Source organism: Sus scrofa, chromosome 2 (genome assembly GCF_000003025.6).
Source record: "Sus scrofa isolate TJ Tabasco breed Duroc chromosome 2, Sscrofa11.1, whole genome shotgun sequence".
Classification (NCBI taxonomy): Eukaryota; Metazoa; Chordata; class Mammalia; order Artiodactyla; family Suidae; genus Sus; species Sus scrofa.
The window spans coordinates 49,440,385-49,464,816 of record NC_010444.4 but is presented as its reverse complement, the minus strand read 5'-3'; the positions used below and the strand labels follow the sequence as shown (position 1 = coordinate 49,464,816).

Genomic DNA, 24,432 nt, shown 5'->3' with positions numbered 1-24,432 from the left:
TTTGATATGCATTTCTCTAATAATTGGTGATGTTGAGCAGACCTTATTAATCTTATAGTTGAATTTTTGTACCCTTTTACCAACCTCTCCTTATTTCCCAACTCTTCAACTCCTGGTGACCACCATTCTACTCTTTTATTTCTCTGAGTTGGACTTTTTTTTTTTTTAGATTCTATATATAGATACCATGTGGAATTGTCTTACTCTGTCTGACTTATTTCATTTAGCATAGTACCCTTTTAAGTCCATCCATGTTGTTATAAACAGCAGGATTTCCTATGGCTGAATATTCCATTCAATGAGTGTGTATGTATGCATGTATAAAAAAAATTATCCACTTAACTATTGATGGACACTTAGCTTGTTGCCATATCTTGGCTATTGTGAATAATGCTGCAATATACATAGGAATGTAGATCTTCTTAAACATCCTTGTTTCATTTCCTTTGGATACATACCCAGATGTGGGGCTGCTGGATTATAAGGTGGTTCTAATTTTAATTTTTTGAAGAACCTCCATAGCTTTTTCCATAGTGGTTGCACCAATTCACTTTCTACCAACAGTTTACAAGGGTTCCCTTTCATCCACAGTCTTACCTACACGCACTATTGCTTATCTATTTGATAATTGCCATTCTAACAGGTATGAGGTGATATTGTGATGGTGATTTCCATTTCTCTGATAATTAGTGATGTTGAGTATCTTTTCATGTACTTGTATGACTTCTTTGGAAAGGTATCTATTCACATCTTTTGCTCATTTAATAATTGGACTGTTTGTTTTTTTTTTTTGCTATTGAGTTGTAAGAGTTCTTTATATATTTTGTGCATTAACCTCTTACCAGATATGTGGTTTGCAAGTATTTTTTTCCATTCAGAAGGCTGTCTTTTGATTTTGTTCATGGTTTCCTTTGCTGTGCAGAGCCTTTTAGCTTCATGCAGTCCCATTTATTTTTGCTTTTGTTGTCATTGTCAAGACCTTTGTTAAGGAGCTTACCTTCCAAGTTTTCTTTTAGCATTTACTTAGTTTCAGGTCTTACATTCAAAGCTTAATCTATTTTGAACTTATTTTTGTGTATGGTGTAAGACGGATTCTGTTTTATTCTTTAGCATATGGCTCTCCAATTTTCCAAATACCATTTATCAAATAGACTATCCTTTCACTATTGTACATCCTTGGCTCTTCTGTTGCAAATTAACTGATCATATACACCTCGGTTTATTTCTGGGCTGTGTATTGACCTATGTGTCTGTTATTATACCAATACCATATAGTTTGATAAATACAGTTCTGCAACATACTATGAAATTAGGAAGTGTGACTCCAACTTTAATCTACTTTCTCAAGAAAACTTTGGCAATTCAGGGTCTTTTTCAGTTCCATATGAATTTTAGGATTCTTTGTTTTATTTCTGTGAAATATGCCATTGGAAGTTTGATACGGATTGCACTACATATATAAATTTCTTAAGTGTAATATGGACATTTCAACATTATTAATTCTTCCAATCCATTAGCTTAGGATACTTTTCCATTTATTTGTTTCCTCTTCAATTTATTTCATTAATGTCTTACATAGTTTGCAGGATACAGAGTTTTTACTTCTTTGGTAAAGTTATACCTAGATATTTATTCTTTTTCATGCAATTACAAATAGAACCATATTCATTTCTCTTCCTGATAAATTTGTTGTTAACATATAAAAACCCTTAATTTTTGCTTATCAATTTTATATCCTGCAACTTCATAGAATTCATAGGGTTTTTTTTTTTATATATAATGCCGTATCATCAACAAATATAAGCAGTTTTATTTCTTCCTTTCTGATTCAAATGCCTTATATTTTGTTTTCTTAACTAATTCCTCTAGCTAGGACATCCAGTACTATGTTAAGTAACGGCAGCAAGAATGAGCATTCTTTTTTATTTATTTTGCTTTTTTAGGGCCGTACCTGTGACCTACACCAGATCTTTAACGAACTGAGGAAGGCCAGGGATCGAACTCACATCGTCATGGATACTAGCCTCTTCATTAACACTGAGCTACAATGAGAACTCCAAGAATGAGCATTTTTGACTAGTACTGGTTCTTAGAGGAAAAGCTTTCAGCTTTCAACATTAAGTATGATGTTAGCAGTGGAATTGTCATAAAAGACCTTTATTGATGTTAAAGTATGCTCACTCTATACCCAATTTCTTGACAGTTTTATCATGGATGGATGTTGAATATTGATATATGTTTTCTTATTAAGAAGATCATATGTATTGCATCCTTAATTTTGTTAATGTGGTGGATCACATTCAGTGATCTACATATGTTGAACCCAGCATCCAGGCATAAATCCCACTTGATCATGCTGTATGATCCTTTTAATGTACTGGTGAATTTGGTTTGCTAATATTTTGTTGAGGATTTTGCATCCATGTTTATCAGGGACATGGCCTGTCCTGTAGTTTCCTATTCTTGTAGTGCCCAGGTCTCTCTTTGGTATCAGGGGTTGTGCTGGCCTTGTAAAATAAGTTTGCCAGTGTTCTCTCTTCTCTTTTCTAGAAGAATTTGAGAAGAATTCTTTTAAAAATTTATTTTATGGTCGCACCTGTGGCACATGGGAGTTCCTGGACCAGCTGTAAGCTGCATGCCGCATTTGCAGTAGCACCAGAGTCCTTAACCCACTGTACTGGGCCAGGGATCAAACCCATACCTCTGTGGTGACCTGAGTCACTGCAGCTGGATTCTTAACCCACCATACCAAAGCAGGAACTCTGAGAAGGATTGTTATTAATTCCTCTTTAAATGTATAGTAGAATTGACAAGTAAAGACATCTGGTCCTCAACTTTTCCTTAGTAGGATGTTTCTGATTACCAATTCAATATCTTTACTACTCTTGGTCTGTTCATACTTTTTATTTTTCATGATTCAGGCTTGGTAGGTTCTATTTTAACAGGAATTTATTCATTTCTTCTAGATTCTCCAATTTGTTGCTGTGTATTTATTCATAATAGTCTTATGATTCTTTGTGCTTTATGAGATCTAACATCTCCTCATTCATTTCTAATTTTATTTTCCCTTTTTGTCCCTCTGCATATAACTAAAGGTTTGTCAATTTTGTTTATCTTTTAAAAAAATCTGCTTAATTTCATTAATTTATTTGTTCTATTGTCTTTTTAACTCTGTTTATTTCCACTATGATCTTTATTTCCTTCCTTCTGTTAATTTTGGGCTTAGTTTATTCTTTTTCTAGTTCTTTAAATTGTAAATCTGAGTTGCTTATTGAGTTCTTACTTTTTTCTTAATATAGGTGTTAATTGCTATAATTTTCCCCTTAATATCTGATTTTGCTTTTATGTTAGTCCATAAATTTTGATATGTTGTATTTTTTATTTTCATTTGTCTCAAGTTATTTTTAAAATTTCTCTTTTGGTTTAGTCTTTGGCCCATTCAGTGGCATGAAGTTTCACCTCCACATATTTGTAAATTTTCCACTTTTCCACTTGTAACTGATTTCTAGTTCTATATTTCTGTGTTTGGAAAATAAGCTTGATATGATTTCATCTTCTTAAATTCATTGATTTGTTTTGTGACATAACATATTATTTATACTGGCCAATGTTTCATGTGTACTTGAGAAGTATGCGTATTCTGCTGCTGTTGTATGGAATATTCTGTATACGTCTGTTAGGTCCATCTGATCTTGTTTAAGTCCAGCTTTCCTTTATTGATTTTCTGTCTGGATGATCTATACACTGTTGAATGTGAGGTACTGAAGTATTCTATTATTACTGTAAAGCTGTCAATCTTTACCTTCAGGGAGTTCCTATCGTGGCGCAGCAGAAACGAATCTGACTAGGAATCATGAGATTGCAGGTTCGATGCCTGGCCTCACTCAGTGGGTTAAGGATCCAGCGTTGCCATGAGCTGTGGTGTAGGTCACAGATATGGCTCAGATCTGGCGTTGCTGTGGCTCTGGCATAGGCCAGCAGCTACAGCTCTGTTTAGACCCCTAGCCTGGAAACCTCCATATGCCACAGGTATGGCCCTAAAAATACAAAAAGACAAAAAAAAAAAAAAAAAAAAAAAAAATCTTTACCTTCAGATCAGTTTTTATTTGCTTTATATATTTTGGTGTTCTGATAATAGGTGCATAAATATTTACACTTACATTCTCTTGATTGGTTGACTACTTTATCATTATAAAATGACCTTCTTTGTTTCTCATTACAGTTTTTGGCTTAAAGTCTATTTTTTCTTATTTAAGTAGAGCTACTCTAGCTTTCTTTTTTCTTTTTCTTTTCTTTATTTTTTTTTAGGGCCACACTCACGGCACATGGAGGTTCCCAGGCTAGGGGGTCTAATCGGAGCTGTAGCTTGCTGTTTTAATTGAGTGACTTCCACTGTCTTGTCCTCATGTAAACTGATACTTTCTTTTGTATCATCTAGTGTGCTGCTGAATCCTTCTACTGTACTTTTCAGTTCACTTATTATACTCATTATACTCTTCAGCTCTGAGAATTTTATTTTGTATTTTGTTATACTTTCTATTCCTTTGTTTAAATTCTCACTTTGTTCATCCATTCTTATTCTGAGCTTGGTGAGCATTTTATTACCATTATTCTAAACTCTTTATCAGGTAAATCACTTAACTCTACTTTGTTGATGTCTTTCTCTGAGGTTTTACCTGTTCTTTTGTTTGGAACATATTCCTGTTTCTTCTTTTTCTTTGACTCTTTGTGTTGGTTACTATGCATTAGATAAACATCCACTTCTCAGTCTTGAAGGAGTGGCCTCTTATAGGAGATGAAGCTTATTATTCAAACCTTCCCTAGCTCTTGGTTGTCTGTTGAATGCTTATGATTGTCCAAGCAGCCTACTATACTCTTAGCACACCCTGTAGTTGAGAGTGTATCAAGACCTGTCAGTGTTCCAAAGGGAAGAATAACAGTCAGTACCTGGATTCAGGCAGACTAGAAGCCAGAACCTCAGGTAGCATTTTTTAGTGTATACACATATATCTACCTTTCAGAGGAGTCTGGGAGATGAGTGTTTCTGTCTCTTCCCTCTGCGTTGAGACCTGGATGGTGGGGGGTGGGGTGGGGTGGAGGGTGGATAGCCAGTTCAGAACTTTGATTTCCACAATCCTGTGGGCCTTAGGAGCTCAATTCCTGCTGGCCAGAGAACCAAAGGCTTTTTTAAAAAAATGTGTGCCATCCTTGGATGGCAGATGGAAAATCGGGGGGGGGGGGGGCACCAGACACGTGCACAGCTCCTTCCAAGGAGAAACCAGTAAACTGAAGCAGGCTAGAGAGAATATAGATGGCATCTTCTATACTTCCTGGTCTCCAGGGAGAATCTAAATTAGCCCCTAAACGTGTGCTAAGTAAGAAACATGCCCCTCAGGCAGTAGTTTTTAAGGTATGCAAGCAGTACTCTTTCAGGGAACGACTGAGAGATGGGTGTTTCTCTCTGTTTCCTCCATACTGAGCAACGGAATCCTTAAAACCTCATTAAGAACTCTTTGGGGGTTTATTTTTTGTTGTTGCGTTTCTTATGGCCACACCTGTGACATACGCAAGTTCCCAGGTTAGGGGCTGAGTCAGAGCTGCCTGAGGCCTACACCACAGCCTCAGAAACACTGGATCTGAGCTGAAGGATCCTTAACCCAATGAGGTCGAAGATCAACCCACATCCTCAGAGAGACAGCATTGGGTTCTTAACCTACTGAGTCACAAATAGAAATTCTAAGCACTCTTTGTTATAGTCTGATAGGTCTCATTGTCTTTCAGAGCTAGGAGTTTTGGAGGCCCATTCCTCAGGTGGAAATCTAAAAAGATGGGGGCCAGACGTTGGGTTCCAACCCTTCTCACCTCAGGGAGGAGCTGGAAGTTGTAAGTTTCTTCCTGACTGCATGCTGCTGAGCCAAGGGTGGGGTTTACACTGAGATTGTACTCAGCCTTTCCTACTCACTTCAGTCTGAGTATTTTCTCAACTGATATACAGGAATTGCTCAGTTAGTTTTCGGATTTCTTTTGGCAGAAATTGCTGTGTGTAGCTTTGGATTTGGTGTGTCCATTGCAGTAACTGAGTTCAGGAGCTTCCTATGTCACCCTCTTGTACTGGAACCCTCTACACTGTCTTAATGTATTACTTTTGTGAGAATTCTGGGGAGAAGGGGGTTATTAATGATGAAGAGAGGAGGAAGAACACAATTCATTCTTCCTCCTTCACAATTAGGAGGAAATAATCACAATTAGTTTCATTAGATAATTCTAGGGAACTGTAAAGAGGTACCCTCAAGAATATGAAAATAAAATACTGCATTCTTAGCACTCACTTATATTCAAAAAAATCAGCAAAGAAATGAAAAGTCACCTAAAAGAGACAGAGGCTTGCAACTGGAGAACTTTCTTTCTTATTTAGACTGAATTGATCAATGGTAACTGGATAAGCTATTTGTTGGCAACATTTACCCAGACACTATGCGGGACAGAAATAACTAGAATCAAAGCATCAAAGCTTTCTGTCCCCACTGACAACATAATCTCTAATTTCAAAAGCAGTTGGCCCTGAACAAATAATGCAAGGTTTAGGGGCACTGACCACCTATGAAGTCAAAAACCCACATAGAACTTTATAGTTGACCCTCTACATCCAGAGATTCAACTAATCATGGATAGTGTAGTACTATCTACTACATATTTATTGGAAAAAAAATCCATGAATAAATGAACCCATGCAGTTCAAATCCATGTTGTTCAAGGATCAATTCATAAACAGTGGATTGGGTTAATCTGGAAGGTGTTAAAATCTGAAATTAAATATTCCTTAGTTTGATTCTACAAGCAAAATGCTTCTGATTTTGATGACTTCCCACAAAGACCTGACAAGGAGAAATGTGTTGACAACATAGATGATGCATATCACTATAAAATCAACAACTACCATGCTGGTTTTAATACATCAGTCTAATGAACTTGGATAATGTGAATCTGTGCCATGCAAGATGGCTCATCTCCTCTTGTACTAAAAAATCAGATTCCTGGATCCAGAAAATTCAGATTTTGGCATTTAATTAAAGTGACAAAAATAACAAATGCTCCTTTTGTGAGGCCATTTCAGAAAGCAAGCCAATCCTTTTTCCTCGTGGTGACACTATCATTCATCTGTATGTAGCACAAAGTAGAGCAGATAACTCTCACTCAACATCCTCCAAACTCCTTTATAGTTTCCTTCATGTACCATAGAACTTGAAAGCAAAATAATCAAACAAGTAACAGCCACAAAAATATTTTCCTGATTCCTTTGCAGTGAGAGTGGGACCTACCTGCAATCCAACTTCCAGAAGGTATGAAACTTAAAGCAAGAGTCACCAATGTGTGATAGTAGCTACAGATGGGAGAATGGATATTTCAGGGCAACTATTATAAAGGTTATATTGTCTGGTATGCAACATCATAAGGGTCGAGTTGGTGAAAGCTGGACAAAGTTTGGTTTCTACCAAAACAGTCCCAAGCAAGGCAAGTCTCTAGTACCCTGGGTCTCTCACTCATGAAATTACATAAATTGCCCAAAGCTCTGTCATAAATCCTTTTCTGAATAAATTAGAGAGAATAGATGCAGTTGTCTAAAATTGACAGAATTCCAACTAATAATACTCTGAAAGACCCAGTATTTTTAATGTCTATAGTTCTAACTTATTAAATTTAGTCTCATTATTTTGATACTACCATCACTAATGATAATGAGTTAACATTTACTTCAGTGCTTAAAAAATAATATCAAGCACTGTGATAAGTGATTTGTATAAAGATTTTGATTAAATGTTCGATATGTGGTGAAACACCTCAGGAGAAGGACTAATTCTTTCACCATGTGATTCTTTCATAGGTTTGACATGAGAGGATACAAATCTTAATAAAGCAATTCACAGATATCTTATTCTTAGTAATACTGAGATAATAATCAATAGTCTTAAAGAAAATAACTAAACTTGGACAATAATTTTACCTTCTTGCTTTCTTCTTCAACAAAATAGTACCTCAGGTTTTTAAAGTCATCCACAGAACCTAAACTTGTAGTTTTAACAAAAACAAATATAACATAATAAAAAAGATTCCTAAATGGTGCCCTTTATGTGTGATTTGGCTATAAAAGTTGTTGTACCTGAAGATTGATCTCTGCCTCATAGAAGGTTAGGCATGAGCAGTAATGTCGATCTGAGTCAATATCTGTCAGGACCACCACAAAAAATGTTGGCTGCTTCCTCTCTCTGGACAGCTGCCACCCGCCAGGTTGACAAAACTAAATGGGATAGAAAAAAAGTTATCACACTTCCAAAATATAAGGAAAACTTACCATTTATATATCTCTTAGAAATGTTAAATGTTTCCCCATTTGAAAAAATTTCCAACTGATGTGATACATTACTTTCGCCAGTATTTTTTAAAAAACCATTTACATATTCATAACATAGAATACTTTCACTACTGTCATATACATTTTATCAATAAAGCCTACATTTTCCACAGATGCCACTCATTCTGAGGCCAAGGGTTGGCATACATAGGAACACATAACTAAGATGAAACATTTTCACCATTAAAACAAATCATGAAATAAATTGAAGATAAAGTGCTCAATATCTATCAGATGGAAAATAGAATTATTTTTAAATTATTATAGGCTATAAAATACATTTTAATGTACTTAAAATAGGAAGCAAATAATGCATGCTCTCAGACCACAAAAAATTAACCTAAAAATAAATAACTGAAAGACAGCTGGAAAAATCTCAAGATACTTAGAGATTAAACAATACACTTAAATAACACATGGGTCAAAGACAAAATTCTCAAAAGAAATTTTCAAATATTTGGTAATTAAAAATGAAAATACAGTAACATTTGTGAAATTCAGCAAAAGCAGTGAATAGAGGGAAAATTATAGCACTGAATTCACATATTAGAAAGGAAGAAAGAGCTATAATCAATAATCTAAGTTTTATCTCAGGAAACTAGAAAAAGAGAAAATTAAATCCAAAGCAAGCAGAAGAGAAAAAAATAAAGTCAGAGCAGATATCAATGAAATTTATAATAGGAAATCTACAGAAAAAATTAAAACCTAAAGCTTGTTCTTTGAAAAGAACAGTGAAATTGACAAGCTTCTAGCCAGGCAAACTAAACACAGGAGAAGATACGAATTACAAATATCAGAAGTAGGAGTTCCCATCATGGCTCAGAGGTTAATGAATCCAACTAGGAACCATGAGGTTGTGGGTTCAATCCCTGGCCTTGCTCAGTGGGTTAAGGATCCGGTGTTGCCATGAGCTGTGGTGCAGGCTGCAGACGCGGCTCAGATCCTGAGTTGCTCTGGGTCTGGTGTAGGCCGGGGGCTATAGCTCCAATTCGACCCCTAGCCTGGCAACCTCCATATACCGCGGGAGTGGCCCAAGAAATGGCAAAAAACAAAACAAAACAAAAAAACACACAAAAAAACAAATATCGGAAGTAAAAAGGAGTCATTATAGATTCCACAGATATAAAAAATAAATAAAGGAATATTATGCATAACTCTATGCCCACAAACTTGATAATCTAGATGAAAAAGACCAATTTCTTAAGAGAAACAATCTGATAAAACTCACACAGGAAGAAAAAGACCAGCTGAATAGATCTATATTTATTGAAGAAACTGAATCAGTAGTTAATAACCATCTGAAATAGAAGTATCAGGCCCAAATGGGTTCACTGGAGAATTCTTCCAAACATTTAAGATGAAACTAAAACATTCTCTTCAATCTATTCGAAAGACTGAAGCAAAGGAAATATTTCCTGACTCATTCTATAAATCCAGCATTACCCTAATGCCAAAACCAGAGAAAGAAATTATAACAAAACTACACATCAGTATCTCTCATGAACACAGATGCAAAACCCCTCAACAAAATATTTGCAGATCAAATATAACAATATATCAAAAGAATTATATACTATGACCAAATTAAGATTCATTCCAGGTATGCAGGGCTGGTTCAGCATTTGAAAGTCAATGAATCACATCAAGAAGCTAAACAAGAAAAATTACATGATCATACCAATAGATGCAGAAAAAGAATTTGAGAAAATCTAACACCCATTCATGATTAAATGATAATATGAGAAAAAAGAATGTATACATGTATGTGTAACTGGGTCATCATCCTGTACAGAAAAAAAATACTGTATTGGGGAAATAAAAAAAAAAAAAAGATCAAAAGGAAAAAAAAAACAACACTGTCAGCAAACAAATAGAGGAGTTCTCTAACTTGAAAGAGAATATTTACAAAAAACCTACAGATAACATCACACGTGATGCTAAGAAATTAGAAGCCTTCTAGCTAAGATTAGGAACAAGGCAAGGATGTTCCCACTTAACCATACCTTTTCCAAACTGTAATCAAAGTCCAAGCTAATTCAATTAACCAAAAAAGGAAAATAAACAGTATAAAAATTAAGAAGGAAGAAATGTAACTGTCTTTGTTACCAGATGACATTACTGTCGATGTAGAAAATTTGAAAGTAATAAGCAATTATAGCAATTTCCAGGATGTAAGGTTGTATCCTGTGCTCTCCTATACACACCAACAATGAACAAGTGTTACTTGAAATTAAAAGCATACAATCTATATACCTTAGCACCTCCCCAAAATGAATTACTTAGGTATAAATCTAATAAATTGTGTACAAGATCTATATAAGAAAAACTACAAAACTGACAAAAGAAATCAAAGAACTAAGTAGAGAGATATTCCATGTTCATCAATAGTAAGACTCAATATTGTGAAGTATCAGCTCTCCCTAGTTTGATCTACAGATTCAATGCAATCCCAATCCAAATTCCAGCAAATTATTTTACTGATACTGAAAAACTAATGTTAAAGTTTATGGAGAAGCAAAGGACCCAGAATGATCAACACGATACTGAAGGAGAACGAAGTTTGAGGATTGACACTATCAGACTTTAAGGCTTATTATAAAGCTACAGTAATCAAGATAGTGTGGAACTGGTGGGGAAAAAAAAAATCAATTAAGCAGAATAGAGAACCCAGAAAGAGATGACAAAAATGCAGTCAACTGAACTCTGACAAAGGATCAAAGGCAATACAGTGGGGGAAAGTTAGACTTTAAAGAAAATGGTGCTGGACCAACTGTATTCTTCTGAAAACAAGAAAATGAATCTAGACACAGACCTTACACCCTTCACAAAAAATAACTCAAAGTGGACTATGTACCCAAATGTAAAACACAAAACTATAAAACTCCTAGAAGATGATACAGGAGAAAATCTAGATGATCTCTGGTTTGGCAATGACTCTTTAGATACAACACCAAAATAATGAAACACAAAATAACTGATAAGCTAGACTTCATTAAAGTTTAAAAACTTTTGCTCTGTGAAAGGTACTGTCAAGGGAAAAGAGAAAACAAGCTAAGGATTGGAGGAAAATATTTGCAAAACAAGTATCTGATAAGGTGTTGTCATCCCAAATATACAAAGAATTCTTAAAACTCAACAATAAAAAAATGAGCAGCCCAATTAAAAAGGGGGCAAAAGATCTGAATAGACACCTTTCCAAAAAAAGATATACACAGGGCAAATAAGCATATGAAAAGATGTTCAATATCATATTTCACTAGGGAATGGCAAATTCAAACAAGGAGATACCATCACACACATATTAGAATGGCCAAAATACAAAACACTGCCAGTGCCAAATGCTAACAAGATGTGGTGCAACAGGAACTCTCATTTATTTATTGCTGGTGGGAATGCAAGATGGTACAGCCACTTTGGAAAACAGTGTTGCAGTTTCTTATAAAACTAAACATACTTTTATGATAAGATTCAGCAATTCTGCTTCTTGTGTTTACCCAAAGGAATTACGAACATATGTTTACCCAAAAACCTAGACATGAGTGTCTAAAGCAACCTATTCATAACTTCGAAGCAACAAAGACGTCCTTTAGTAAGTGAATGGATAAACTGTGGCACATCCATATGATGGAATATTATTCTACCCTGAAAAGGAATGAGCTATCAAGCCATGAAAAAACATGGAGGAAACGTAAATGCAGGTTACTAAGTAAAAGACACAAATCCAAAATGGCTACATATGAAACAATACCAACTACATAACATTCTGGAAAATGCAAAACTATGGAGGAAGCCAAAAAGATGATTGGTTGCCTGAGGTTGGAGTTAGAGATATGAATAGGTAGAACTTAGAGGATTTTTAGAGCAGTGAAGTTATTCTGTATAATACTGTAATTGTGGATACATATTATTATACATTTGTCAAAACCTTTAGAATGTACACCAAGAGTGAATCCTAATGTAAATTACACACTTGGGTTGATAATGATGTGACCAATATAAGTTCATCCATTGACTGTAACAAACGTACCCACTGTGGTGGGGATAAGTGATTTTAGAAGAAGCTGAGCCCATGATTTTCTCTTTTGAGGAGATGTTCATTTGTGCTGGATATTAGATTCCAGTTATAAGTGATATCATATGGTATTTGTCTTTGTCTTTCTGGCTCATTTCACTCAGGATGAGATTCTCTAGTTCCATCCATGTTGCTGCAAATGGCATGATGGACTTGGAGAAGAGACTTGTGGTTGCCTGATGGGAGGGGGAGGGAGTGGGAGGGATCGGGAGCTTGGGCTTATCAGACACAACCTAGAATAGATTTACAAGGAGATCCCACTGAATAGCATTGAGAACTATGTCTAGATACTCATGTTGCAACAGAAGAAATGGTGGGGGGAAAAACTGTAATTGTAATGTATACATGTAAGGATAACCTGACCCCCTTGCTGTACAGTGGGAAAATAAAATTTAAAAAAAAAAAAAAAAAAAAAAAAAAAAAGAAGCTGAGTGTTCTGGCAACCGAGAGTACATGTGAACTCTTTGTACTTTCTGTTCAATCTTGGTGTGAATCTAAAAATATTCTAAAGATTAAAGTCTATTTCTAAAAATATGAACAAAAAGAGAAATCTTGATAACAGTATTATTCAAGAGATGGAATAGAAATAGAAATGGGCTCACCAACAGCAGCTCTCTGAACCAGATTACCTTTTGCTACTCTGCTTTAAAACTGTGTATTTTTGAGCATTTTATTTAACCTTTCAGTGACTTATTTTCCTCATATACAAAAGGTAGAATATTAATACCTAATAAGTACCTAATTGATACCTACTAAGATAGTAATGGTGGGCCTGGTCAGATATTTTTACTAAAATTTTCACAAAGAAGCTGTTAAGATAGCCAACTAGACACTGGTTACACATGAGAGCCCTTATTTCACACAAAATTTATAGCTACATAAAGGAAAATTTTATACTATTCATTAGTATTATTAGAATCTGCTTCATAAGAAATTTTGATGCTGCATTCTGATATGAAATATATTAATATGCAAACATACAGTAAATAAACAATGGCTCGCATAATTGAGTTTACGGAAATATTGTTTCAACAGATGAAATGGCCCTAACCTCCAGTTACTTTTCAAACTCACTGTATTATAAGAGTAAGTAATAACAGAATTTGGTGTATCAGGCGATGATCCCAGTGTTGGTAAGAAGTTCTCTTCACAGGATTTGGATCTGATACATAATAATGCTAGCTGGCTTAATCATTTCAAATCTTAACTGAAAGTGTACTGAGGAAGTAATAAACAATGAGGGAGTGGGCACTACAATTCTTGAACCTGAGCTCTAGTCACATTTCTAACAGGAATGTGAGAGAATGTTTAGACAGCTGGAAACAGCGTAGTCACTAAAAGATAGTAAGCAGAATGATAAGCATTAAACAAACAGGATAAAAATCAGGATTTTGCTTTCCCCAGTGTCTTTATTGGCAAAAAGGAAAAAACCATGCTATCACAGGTGCAAAACCTAAACTATTTAGAACTATCATAACTGAGTGGCCTACATTTTGCCCTCCTTTTTCAAGTCACTGAGGAAATGCATCCATTAGGAGTGACAATATCAAAGGACATACCATATAAGCTGACAAATAATAGTGTTTTCATAAATACATTAGTGTATAGGCAACAACTTACATTTTTTTTTACCATTCTCTTCCTCCAACTCTCATCAGTTCACACAGATCATGCTCATAAAAATTTTACAATATATCTGGGAACAGTCAATATGGGGAATTCCTTTTCAGAATGTTATCTGTCTTTGTTCAGCTCCGGTTTTCTTTAAGACCTTGGCATAACCTAGAATCAAATGATACCTCAAGGGTGTAAGGTTAGAAATGACAGACATTGCTAGGCTCCACACTTAATGGACTACAAATACCAACTTTGTTTACTTGTTTATTTAATCATGCATATATATGAAGTGGATCACGCGCAAACACGCCTCCCATTTGCAAATAAAAAACAAGGGCCAATAATTCCTCCCATTTGTGAAACATTTTATACATAATGTATTCCACTAGATTTATTTTACAAATGATGAAACAAAGGCTATGAGACATTAAGGTGATAAGGCTAGTACATGACAAAGGCAGGATTAGAATTTAAGCCTCTATATCTCTAGGAACTGTATTTTCTCATTTCTGAATTATCTTTATAAATAATCTCATAGATACTATTTTATGTTAATATAAATTTATTGTAGAAAAATCAGAAAAGAGAAAATTAAAATGAACTAAGTTCTTTAACATACAATCTTTTCTTGAAACCATTTATCCCTGGATATAATTTTTTTACATAAGAGGGGATTATAATATATGAAGTTATGAGTACTCTTTTTCTCCATCTTCTGTAACAAGTATATTTTTAAACATGCCAACATATTTTTAAGAAAATTATTTTTAATAACTGAATGTCACACCATTATACAGGTAAGTGCCAAAATGTAACCAATTCCCTATTGTGGGTTGTTTATATTGTTCACAATTTTTTAAATAACTAATGCTGAGATAAGCATGGTTATCATATGAATCTTCCTAGGCATGTCTCATGTTTTATGGGAAGAACTGGTTTTGTAGAGCACAAGCAAAATGAGTATAAAAATGTTTAATTGCCCTTGAATTCCTTTTTAAAGGTTAGGCAACCCCAAAATTATTTTGTTTTGCTGATAGAGTTCTTTTTCAAAGAGGACAAAAAAAGAAGTGATAACAACTGTTATGAACTATATTCTGACCAAAGAACTGAGTTGTGAAAAAAAGTAACAACTGAACTCAATTGCCAAGTCAGGCCACGACAGTGTCGGGTGTGTGCTCTACATTTTAGGCAGATGTTTTTCAAAAGTTCAGAGAAACAGTGTTCACAAGATTTTGAAAGAGAAGCCAAATTAAGAGTTGGGAAACTGTGCCACGGTTTATTACCCTAATGGGTATCACACATATGTGCCTAATTTTAGTAGACAGCTTTTGATAAAGTATACTTTAAAAAATATTAAAAAATAATTTGCTTTAAATGAAACAATTTAAATTGGTCACCTATACTGCTTTTAGTAGAAATTTACATTCAGATATTTTACTACTACTAAACAACATTACACTGTCCTCATCAATATAATAAAACTTTATGTATAAGACAGTATGATTGTCTGCCTAGAGAATCCAAGCAAACTGGCTAACTATTGTTTGAGTAAGTAAGAATTCAGTTACATAGCCATATATAAGAATATAAAAATCAACAGCTCTCTCTGATAGTGGCAACAAGTAATTTTTAAAAAGATCTTATCCATAACTTTAATATGTTCTCAAAGCCACAAGATAAGCTAACCTAACATCTCACATTTTGAATATTTTGGCATATCAGTTCATAAAGAGCCCTACACTAAGGCTTTAAATATTAAAATTTCAAGAAGCAAACTCTAAACGGAAAAACGAACATTTAGAATAGCTTCTAACATCCAAGTTTTGAAAAAACACAACTGCACACGTTTTACAAATTTAAAACAGTTCCAAGATGAAAAGCACAAAAGAAAAGTTATTAATGATTTCCAGCTAAGCATGACAGATGAAACTAATATGTTCACCTCCAAGACCTCCTGAAAACCTTCTAAAATTGTAATTAAAAAAAATAAAAACAGGAGCGATCCCATTGTGACTCAGCAGTAACAAACCCGGCTAGTATCCATGAGGATGTGGGTTTGATCCTGGCCTTGCTCAGCCACTTAAGGATCTGGCATTGCCATAAGCTGCAGTGTAGGCTCCACACATGGCTTGGATCCTGTATTGCTGTGGCTGTGGTGTAGGCTGGCAGCTACAGCCCCAATTTGACCCCTAGCCTGGGAACTTCCATATCCCTCAGGTATGGCCCTAAAAAGCCAAAATAAAAACAAAAACAGCAAAGTAATGTGAAAGAAGATAACAGGTTTAAAATGTTAACAAAATTTTCAAGCCTGTGTGTGTGTGTGTGTGTGTGTGTGTGTGTGTGTGTGTGTGTGTGTGTGTGATTGAAGGACTGGTTTATACTTCAAGTTCCTGGAAAAGATAATGAATAGGAGGCACTAGATATGTATGAATGTCACAAATACAAAGGGAAGACCAAAACAAACAAAAAAGAAGAAACTCAAGCTACCAACCATAAGACAATGTAAGGAGAAGGAGAAGACTTTAAACATAGAAGGAAGAGATCGAAATCATTAAGAAGAGTTTATACATCAAAGAACATTTACAGACCAGGAAAGATATATAAAAAAATTAAAAGTAAGACACTGGAACATTGTCCCAGAAGGTCCCCTAAAGGGAAATACAAATGGAAGATGAAAGAGAAACAAGAAAATCAGATCACTATGGGGGTTCGAATTCTTAGGAAATTCAGAGGAGTACATACAAACGAAAAATTCATAAAAGAGATAATAACACATCCTACTCCCCAACCACCAAAAAAGTTCCAGAACTTTAGGACAGGATTAAATTTCCAATGTCTAGCATAATGAATTAACATTATTTTTAAAACCCATTAATTTTAGCACATCATCATGAAAAAAAAAAACAAAACAAAACAGAGAGAGAAATCCCTGGAGAAAAAAATTAAGAGAAAGAGAAAAGGCTAGGTATTTTACACTGGATCAAAAATCAAAATAGCAACAGAAATCAAGTAATACATAGATATGATCATAAATGTAATTAAATCAACTCTATAATTTAAAAAATTGCACATAATTCAACATAACACCTTAAGTAAAAGTATAATGAGTTCCTTTATTACTGAGATTGTTTACTAGACATACTAGCTGAAGCAATTACACAGAAGAAACTAAAGATACAAAAATTGAAAGACAAAATTATTACTATTTCCCAATGATATAATTGTATAACTGGGAAAACTGAAGAGGATCAACTAAAAAAACTACTATAAACAATAAGAACATAGAATAATGTGATGAAATTTAAAATTAATAAATAGAGATGACTCTTACTTTGGGCCAAGATTTACCCTACAGACTGAAAGACCTTAAAAGGTTGGACAAAATATATGAAATAATAACTTCCAAGACAGTAGGTATCAGGCAACTTAAGGACAGAGATCCCTGAAAGGCAGGAAGCAAACAATGGGAGCTATACGATTGGTACCACTTTCTGCACTGAGTTTATAGGTCATGGTGCAGGGAGGGGAAACAGAGGAGGAGCCTAGAGCACTGCCTAGATAAGGAAATAGAGCAAAGACTCCTGGAGTCCAAAGCAGCTTGAGTTCTTAGGACAGAACTCAGAGAGTAGGAAGTGGCACAAAGAAAGAACATGGGAGATCTGCAGAGGGCTCCCCTGAGAATTCAGTAGGGTATACTGATCAGTGCATGTGAGAGAGGAAATCCAAGGCTGGCAAAAAGAACCATCGGAAAAGATTAGAGAAAACAGTGCTCATTGTTTAAGCATGGCTGGGCAAAGTGCCTATTCCCACCATCCAGAATGGAAAAATTCATAATTCATGGGACAATGGACAGAGTACACAGAAAGATCTTGCCTCAGTAGGGGGAATAATCAGCCTTAGATTGGATCTGCTCTAAAGTTACATAACAAATCATAAAAGCAAGACCCCAAAAGATCAAATTGTTTAAAGTAACTTAACTGCATCTCTGAAATTCAAGAGTATTTATAGGAATATAAAATGTCCATCTCCCAACAAAATAAATAGCAGGTTGTCAGGCATCCTATTACAGATCAACGTTCATGCAAAGAGATAGGGAAACACAAGCCACAACGAGGAGAATAATCAATCAAAACTGAACTAGCACTGACAGAGATATAAGAATGAATAAAAAATGACACAAAGAAAAATTACTATTACTGATTCCCATATCCTGAACAAGTTAAATAAAAGCATGGGTAATATAAAAGACTCGAATTAACTTCTAAAGAGGAAAACCACAATGTATGAGATAAAAAATACACTAGGTGGGCTACATAACAGATTAAATGTTGCAAAAGAAAATATCAGTAAACCTGAATTCACACCAAATAAAAATTATCTAAAATAAAATAGGGAGAGAAAAAAGAACCCTCCAAACTGAAACGAGCATCAGTGAACTCTAGGACTTCAAGCAGCCTAACTTATGAGTAATAAGAATCAAGGAAGTGAGAAGGAGGAGCAACAGAAAACATCTGAAAAAATAATGGCCAAATATAGTAGTAGATGAAAAATGGATCTGCACAAAACAATGAAGAGCACCAGAAGTGTAACCACATAGGCAAATACATACAATATTTTATTACTTACATCTCTTTTATAAATGATTGACTACACAGACAAAAATATCATTAGCAAAAGGTTATAGTATATGTTAAAGGAAAATAAATAACAACTGCACAAAAGTCAGTAGGGAAAAATGAAAGAGTACAGTAGTACAGGATAGTTCATATACTACAGGAGAGGTTATACAGCATCACTTGAAAGGTAGAGTGTGATAAGTCAAAGCCAATCTCTCTCTTATTAACTAATAAAACAAGTAGAAAAAAATACTAAGAATGTAGAAGATTTAAATAACAATATCAACCAAAGTTGACCTACTTGATGCTTATAAAGCACTCCCCACAAATAGCAGCAAGAATATACATTCTTTTCAAACATACTTGGATTATTTATCAAGATAGAGTATGTTCTGGGTCATAAAATAAATTGCAATAAAATTAAAATGACTCAAATCATAAAAAGTATGTTTTCATACAATAAAGGAATTAAATTAGAAATCAAAAACAGATCTCTGGAAAATCTACAATATTTGGAAACTAAGTAACACATTTCTAGATAACTCATGTGTCTAAGAAGAAATGAAAAGTGAAGATGAAAAGACGACCTATCATTATCTGTGGGATGCTGCTAAAGAGGACTTCAGGGACAGTTATAATCCTTAAAATAGACAAGAAGAATTCAGTCAATGAACTCAGCTTCTACCTTAAGAACTAGATAGAGAAAATTAAATTCAAAGTAAACAGAAAAAAGAAAGTTATAGGGATCAAAACAAATCAATCAAATAGAGAACAGACATAATAGGAACAAAGTATTTAAAGTAATAACAGCTGGTTCTTTCAGAAGATTAAAAAACTTGATAAACTTCTAATCAGACTGATAATGAAAAAAGAGAAAAGTTGCCAATGTCAGAAATGAGAGAGATGATGTCATTAGAGAGCCTACAGATATTAAAGGGATCATAAAGGAATATTATGGATAACTTTCTGCAAATAAACTTGACAATTAGAAAAAAATGTATACAAATTCTCTGAAAATCACAAACCACCCAAAGTTGCCAGGCACCCTATTACAGATCAACATTTATACTAAGAGATAGGGAAATACAACCCATAATGAGGAGAATAACCAATCAAAACCGAACTAGCACTGACAGAGATATAAGAATGAACACAAAATGACACAGAAAGAATAATTAGAAATAACCTAAATAACTGTATATTTATCAAAGAAATTGAAACTATAGTTAAAAACCATCCCATAATGAAAATTACAGTCCCAGGTGACTTTACTGGTAATTCCCGTAAACATTTAAGGAATTAATAAAAATTGCAATTCTACATAAACTCTCCTAAAAATTTGACAAGTATAAAATAACCCCTAACTCATTCTATGAGGCCAGTATTACCCTGATACCAAAATCTGACAGACACTGTGAGAAAATAACCAAGAGTGCCCGTTGTGGCTCAGTGGTTAATGAACCCGACTACTATTCAGGAGGACTCGGGTTCAATCCCTGGACTCGCTTGGTGGGTTAAGGATCCAGCGTTGCCGTGGGCTGTGGTGTAGTTCACAGACGTGGCTCAGATCCCATGTTGCTGTGGTGTAGGCCAGCAGCTGTAGCTCCAAATCGACCCCCGGCCTGGGAACCTCCATATGCCGTGGGTGCGGCCCTAAATAGACAAAAGACAAAAGACCGAAAAGAAAAAAGAAAACAATCAATAGCCCTCATGAACACAGTTACGGAAATTCTTTTTAGCAAACTAAATCCAAGAATATAGTAAAAGGCTAATATATCATGATCAAATGGGATTTATCCCAAGAATAAAGAGTTGACTTACATTTGAAAAACAATGTAATTCATCATCTTAACATGTTTACATAAGAAAATATAACTAAAAAAATACAATCATTTTGAGAAAAGCAGAAAAAGTATTTGACAAAATTCAACCTAACATCTGTTAAAAACTCTGAGAACAGAATTTTTTAACCTGATAAAATACATCTATCTATGCAAAATCTAAACTAACATCATCCTAAATGTTTAAAAAGTGAATGCCTTCCTGCTAAGATCAGGAACAAGATGGGCATGTCCACTGTTACTACATCTACTCTACTTGGTGCTGCAGGTCCTGTCTAAGAGAAAGGAGGGAGGGAGGAAAGAATGGAAGAGATACAGTTTGGAAAAGAAGAAATGAAACTCCCTATTCGCAGACAACATAATTGTCAATGTAGAAAATCTACAGTGTCTAGAACTTATATGTGATGTTCAGTAAGGTTCTAGGATCAATACACAAAAATCAAGTATATTTCTACATACTAGGAGCGAACAATGAGAAATTAAAATACCATTTTTGATAGCATCAAAAATATGAAATAGGGATAATATGTCAAAAGATATGAAAGACTTCTATACTAAACAGCAAAATAATGGTGAAAAAATAAAAACTAAAGAAAACTTAAATAAACAGGAAGATATACCTTGTTCAGGGATTGGCCAACTCAGAATTATTAACCTGTCAACTTTCCAAAATAATCTATACTTGAAGAAATCTATAGATTCAATGCAATACTAATCCAAATGTCAGTAGGATTTTGGTTTTGGTTTTGGTAGAATCTGTAAAACTGAATTTAAAACTGTAAATGAAATGTAAAGGATGCAGGATAGCTCAAATAACTTTGAAAATTACAACAGTGGAGAACTAACAGTACCTGGCTTCAAGAATTGTGATAAAACCAGAGTAATAAAAAGTAGTGTGGTATTAAAGAAAATATAGGCAAATAGATCTAAGACAGTCCAGAAATAAGAAATAAACCTAAACATGTAAGGACAACTGATCTCGTCCCATTAATGAGAAATTTTAACAGCTGCTCAAGGAAAAATTAACTACTGTTATGTGTTGTAAAAGCAAAGATGATGAAATGAAGCGACATGTTAATGGAGACGGTCCCTAAGCAAAAGAAATTCTCCCTAGACACTGACTGGGTTCCCTCTATCTAACTGCTGTTAGCAAGCCCCTTCTAATCATCACCTCAGCACTATGCCCACACAGCTAAATCTTACTCTGCATATATTTATACATATAGGATTAAGTGCTCCCTTAAGTGACATAAAGGATAAATCATAGGCAGTTGAGTTTTCTGCTTACAGTTCACCCTTTCTAATCCTTAGACACCTGTCCTAGGGAATGATCTCCTGGAGTTACAGAATTTCCAAGTAGCTCATCTTATTTAAACCCTTCCATTTTATGCTATTTCCTAAAGCTTTGTTTTCGTCTCAGAAAAAAAAAAAGGGTCCTTTTCTGTTCGAATCCAAGGTCTAACCCTCTGCCCAGTGGTCCCATACACATCACTAATATGACCACGTCAGCCAGTTCCCGAGCTATGTCCCTAAAAATTCTATTTTTCTACTTCTTCTCCATTTTTATTATTAAGGTTCTATCACTGTGGTTGAAACAGGATTTTTGAATAAAGCAGATCTGTTTTCAAATCTCAGCAAGGCCATACTTAGCTGTGTGGGGTCAGGTCCCAGAAACATTTTCAAATCTTTAGAAGAGAAATACATTGATCTAACTTGTATGGCTTTTTTTACAACAATTTTAGGCACCTAAAATGTTTACAGCTGTACCCAGTAAACATTCAATAAATCGTAGCTGCTGCTATTATATTTATCACTATTATTATTACCTACCTATATCCAGTTACTTAAAAATAATTTCAGCTTGATTCTTCTCTACCTCTAAGCAAGTCATAACATTGTTGCCTTCAAGGGGCCAATGGACAAAAGTTCATATTACTTAAAATTTTTTAAACAAATACTTTAAAAAATTTTTTACTTCTAATAATTTTTATTTTTTCCATTATAGTTGGTTTACAGTGTTCTGTCAATTTCTACCGTACAGCAAAGTGACCCAGTCACACATATATAAACATTCTTTTTCTCACATTATCCTCCGTCATGTTCCATCATAAGGGACTAGATATAGTTTCCTGTGCTATAGAGCAGGAGCTCATTGCTTATCCACTCCAGATACAATAGTTTGCATCTACTAACCCCAGACTCCCAGTCCATCCCACCCTCCCCCATTCCCTCCACCTTGGCAACCACAAGTCTGTTCTCCAGTTCTGTGAGTTTAATGAATTTGTTTTTGTTGTTAAAATCCAAACAATACTGATGTTGGTAAAGAAAATGTTCAAATTCTTGCTGCCCAACCAAGTGATATGGACACACTACCCTTTACCTCCAGCTGTACAAGTTATTACTAATAGCTTTATGGGTTTCCTTCCAAATATTGTTGTACCACTTACATATACATATATGCGTGCATATAAATATTCAAGTTTAACTCAAACAGTGCAATGAAACCCATCTTTCCTTATCTAGATTCACTGTCAACATTTCACCACATACAAATATTTACTTTTGCTTTTTAATATAGGCATTTCATATATTTTATTTGGCCTCTAAAGTTGAACTTATTAAGATTATAGTTACTGAAGTTGAAATTTTATAAACAGCTCTAAGAAAAGATGAATTGTATCATCAAGACTTCGTATATTTTATGGGAAAATTAAGATTCTAGAGTACAGAGAGTTGACATTTCAAAATCTTTCAGGCCCAACCAATCTGCTCACTTTCTGAAGTTCACTGCCCTCTATGAGTCAGAAATATGTATTTCAGAAACAGTTATAGATATGTTTTTAATTGAAAAATGGAAATTAACAAATAGTCATAAGAATTCCTTGGGGTTTTTTATAGAACAAATTCAAAATTTAGTGCTTATATAGAGGAAATAAGGTAAGTTCCATTATAATTCTTTTCCAGTTTATAAACATTGCTTATAAACACTGGAATTTTACTAATTTCCTGGATGACAAATGAAAAGAGTGCTATCATTTGGGGCTTTTCCACCTATAGTTCCATTGCCATGATCTCTAAAACAACTCAGTGAAATCTTGATTTTAACCAACTCCTTCAAAAAGCCTATATTACTTGAAAATTAAATTTGAGAAATTACAGCATGTGCAACATTCATTTGCATCCTTGTCCTTGAAAATGCTTCATAACAGCCCTAAGAAGAATGTAAACTTGAGAATTAATGGTCTTTCGCTTAAATAAAATAAAATAAAAGCAAGGGCCTGCTATCCCTGAACGGAGCCTCATCTAAAGAGCAAAAAATGAATGTAATGTAGTAGAGATATTATTATTTTTAAAGGAAATGTTTATAAAAGCAAAAGGAAAAAGCAGATATCATCTACCCAGGAAAAAATGACTTATGAGCAGATCTGAAGAGGAAAAAATTGTCCAAGGTGAAAGCTTTAACAAAATAAAGTTATACACCATATATTAAGCTCAGTATACTAAAAAACACTGGCTTCAAAGTAAAATACATGCTGATAATGTGAGAAAAAAGAATGTATATAAGTATGTGTGACTGGGTCACCTTGCTGCACAGTAGAACACTGACAGAATACTGTAAACCAGCTATAATGGAAAAAAATTAAAATCATTTAAAATAAAATACAACAATGCTCAAAATGAAAAAAATAATAATATAATAAAATATATGCAAAAAAGTCTCAACAAAATGTTAGCCAACTGAACCCTGCAGTATATAAGAATAATAAACCTAAAACAAGTGGGGTTTATCCAAGCAACTTAAGGCTGGATCAATATTCAAAAATAAACCAATATAATCAATTCATCATATTAAGCTAAAGGAGAAAAGCCATCCCA

The 24,432-nt window shown here is 34.4% G+C and overlaps 1 protein-coding gene across 3 annotated transcripts in view; it reads right to left on the bottom strand.

Moving 5' to 3' along the window:
* Positions 1 to 24,432, bottom strand: part of SBF2 (SET binding factor 2) — a 449,069-nt gene that overhangs the window by 226,991 nt on the left and 197,646 nt on the right. For 2 of the 3 annotated variants that reach the window (XM_003122980.5, XM_005661131.3), the window contains exon 3: positions 8,159 to 8,296. In XM_003122980.5, the coding sequence (XP_003123028.2) occupies positions 8,159 to 8,296 (138 nt within the window). Of the gene's footprint in view, positions 1 to 8,158; positions 8,297 to 14,102; positions 14,262 to 24,432 lie in introns of those variants that run through there. The other variant, XM_013994573.2, reaches the window with a different exon arrangement.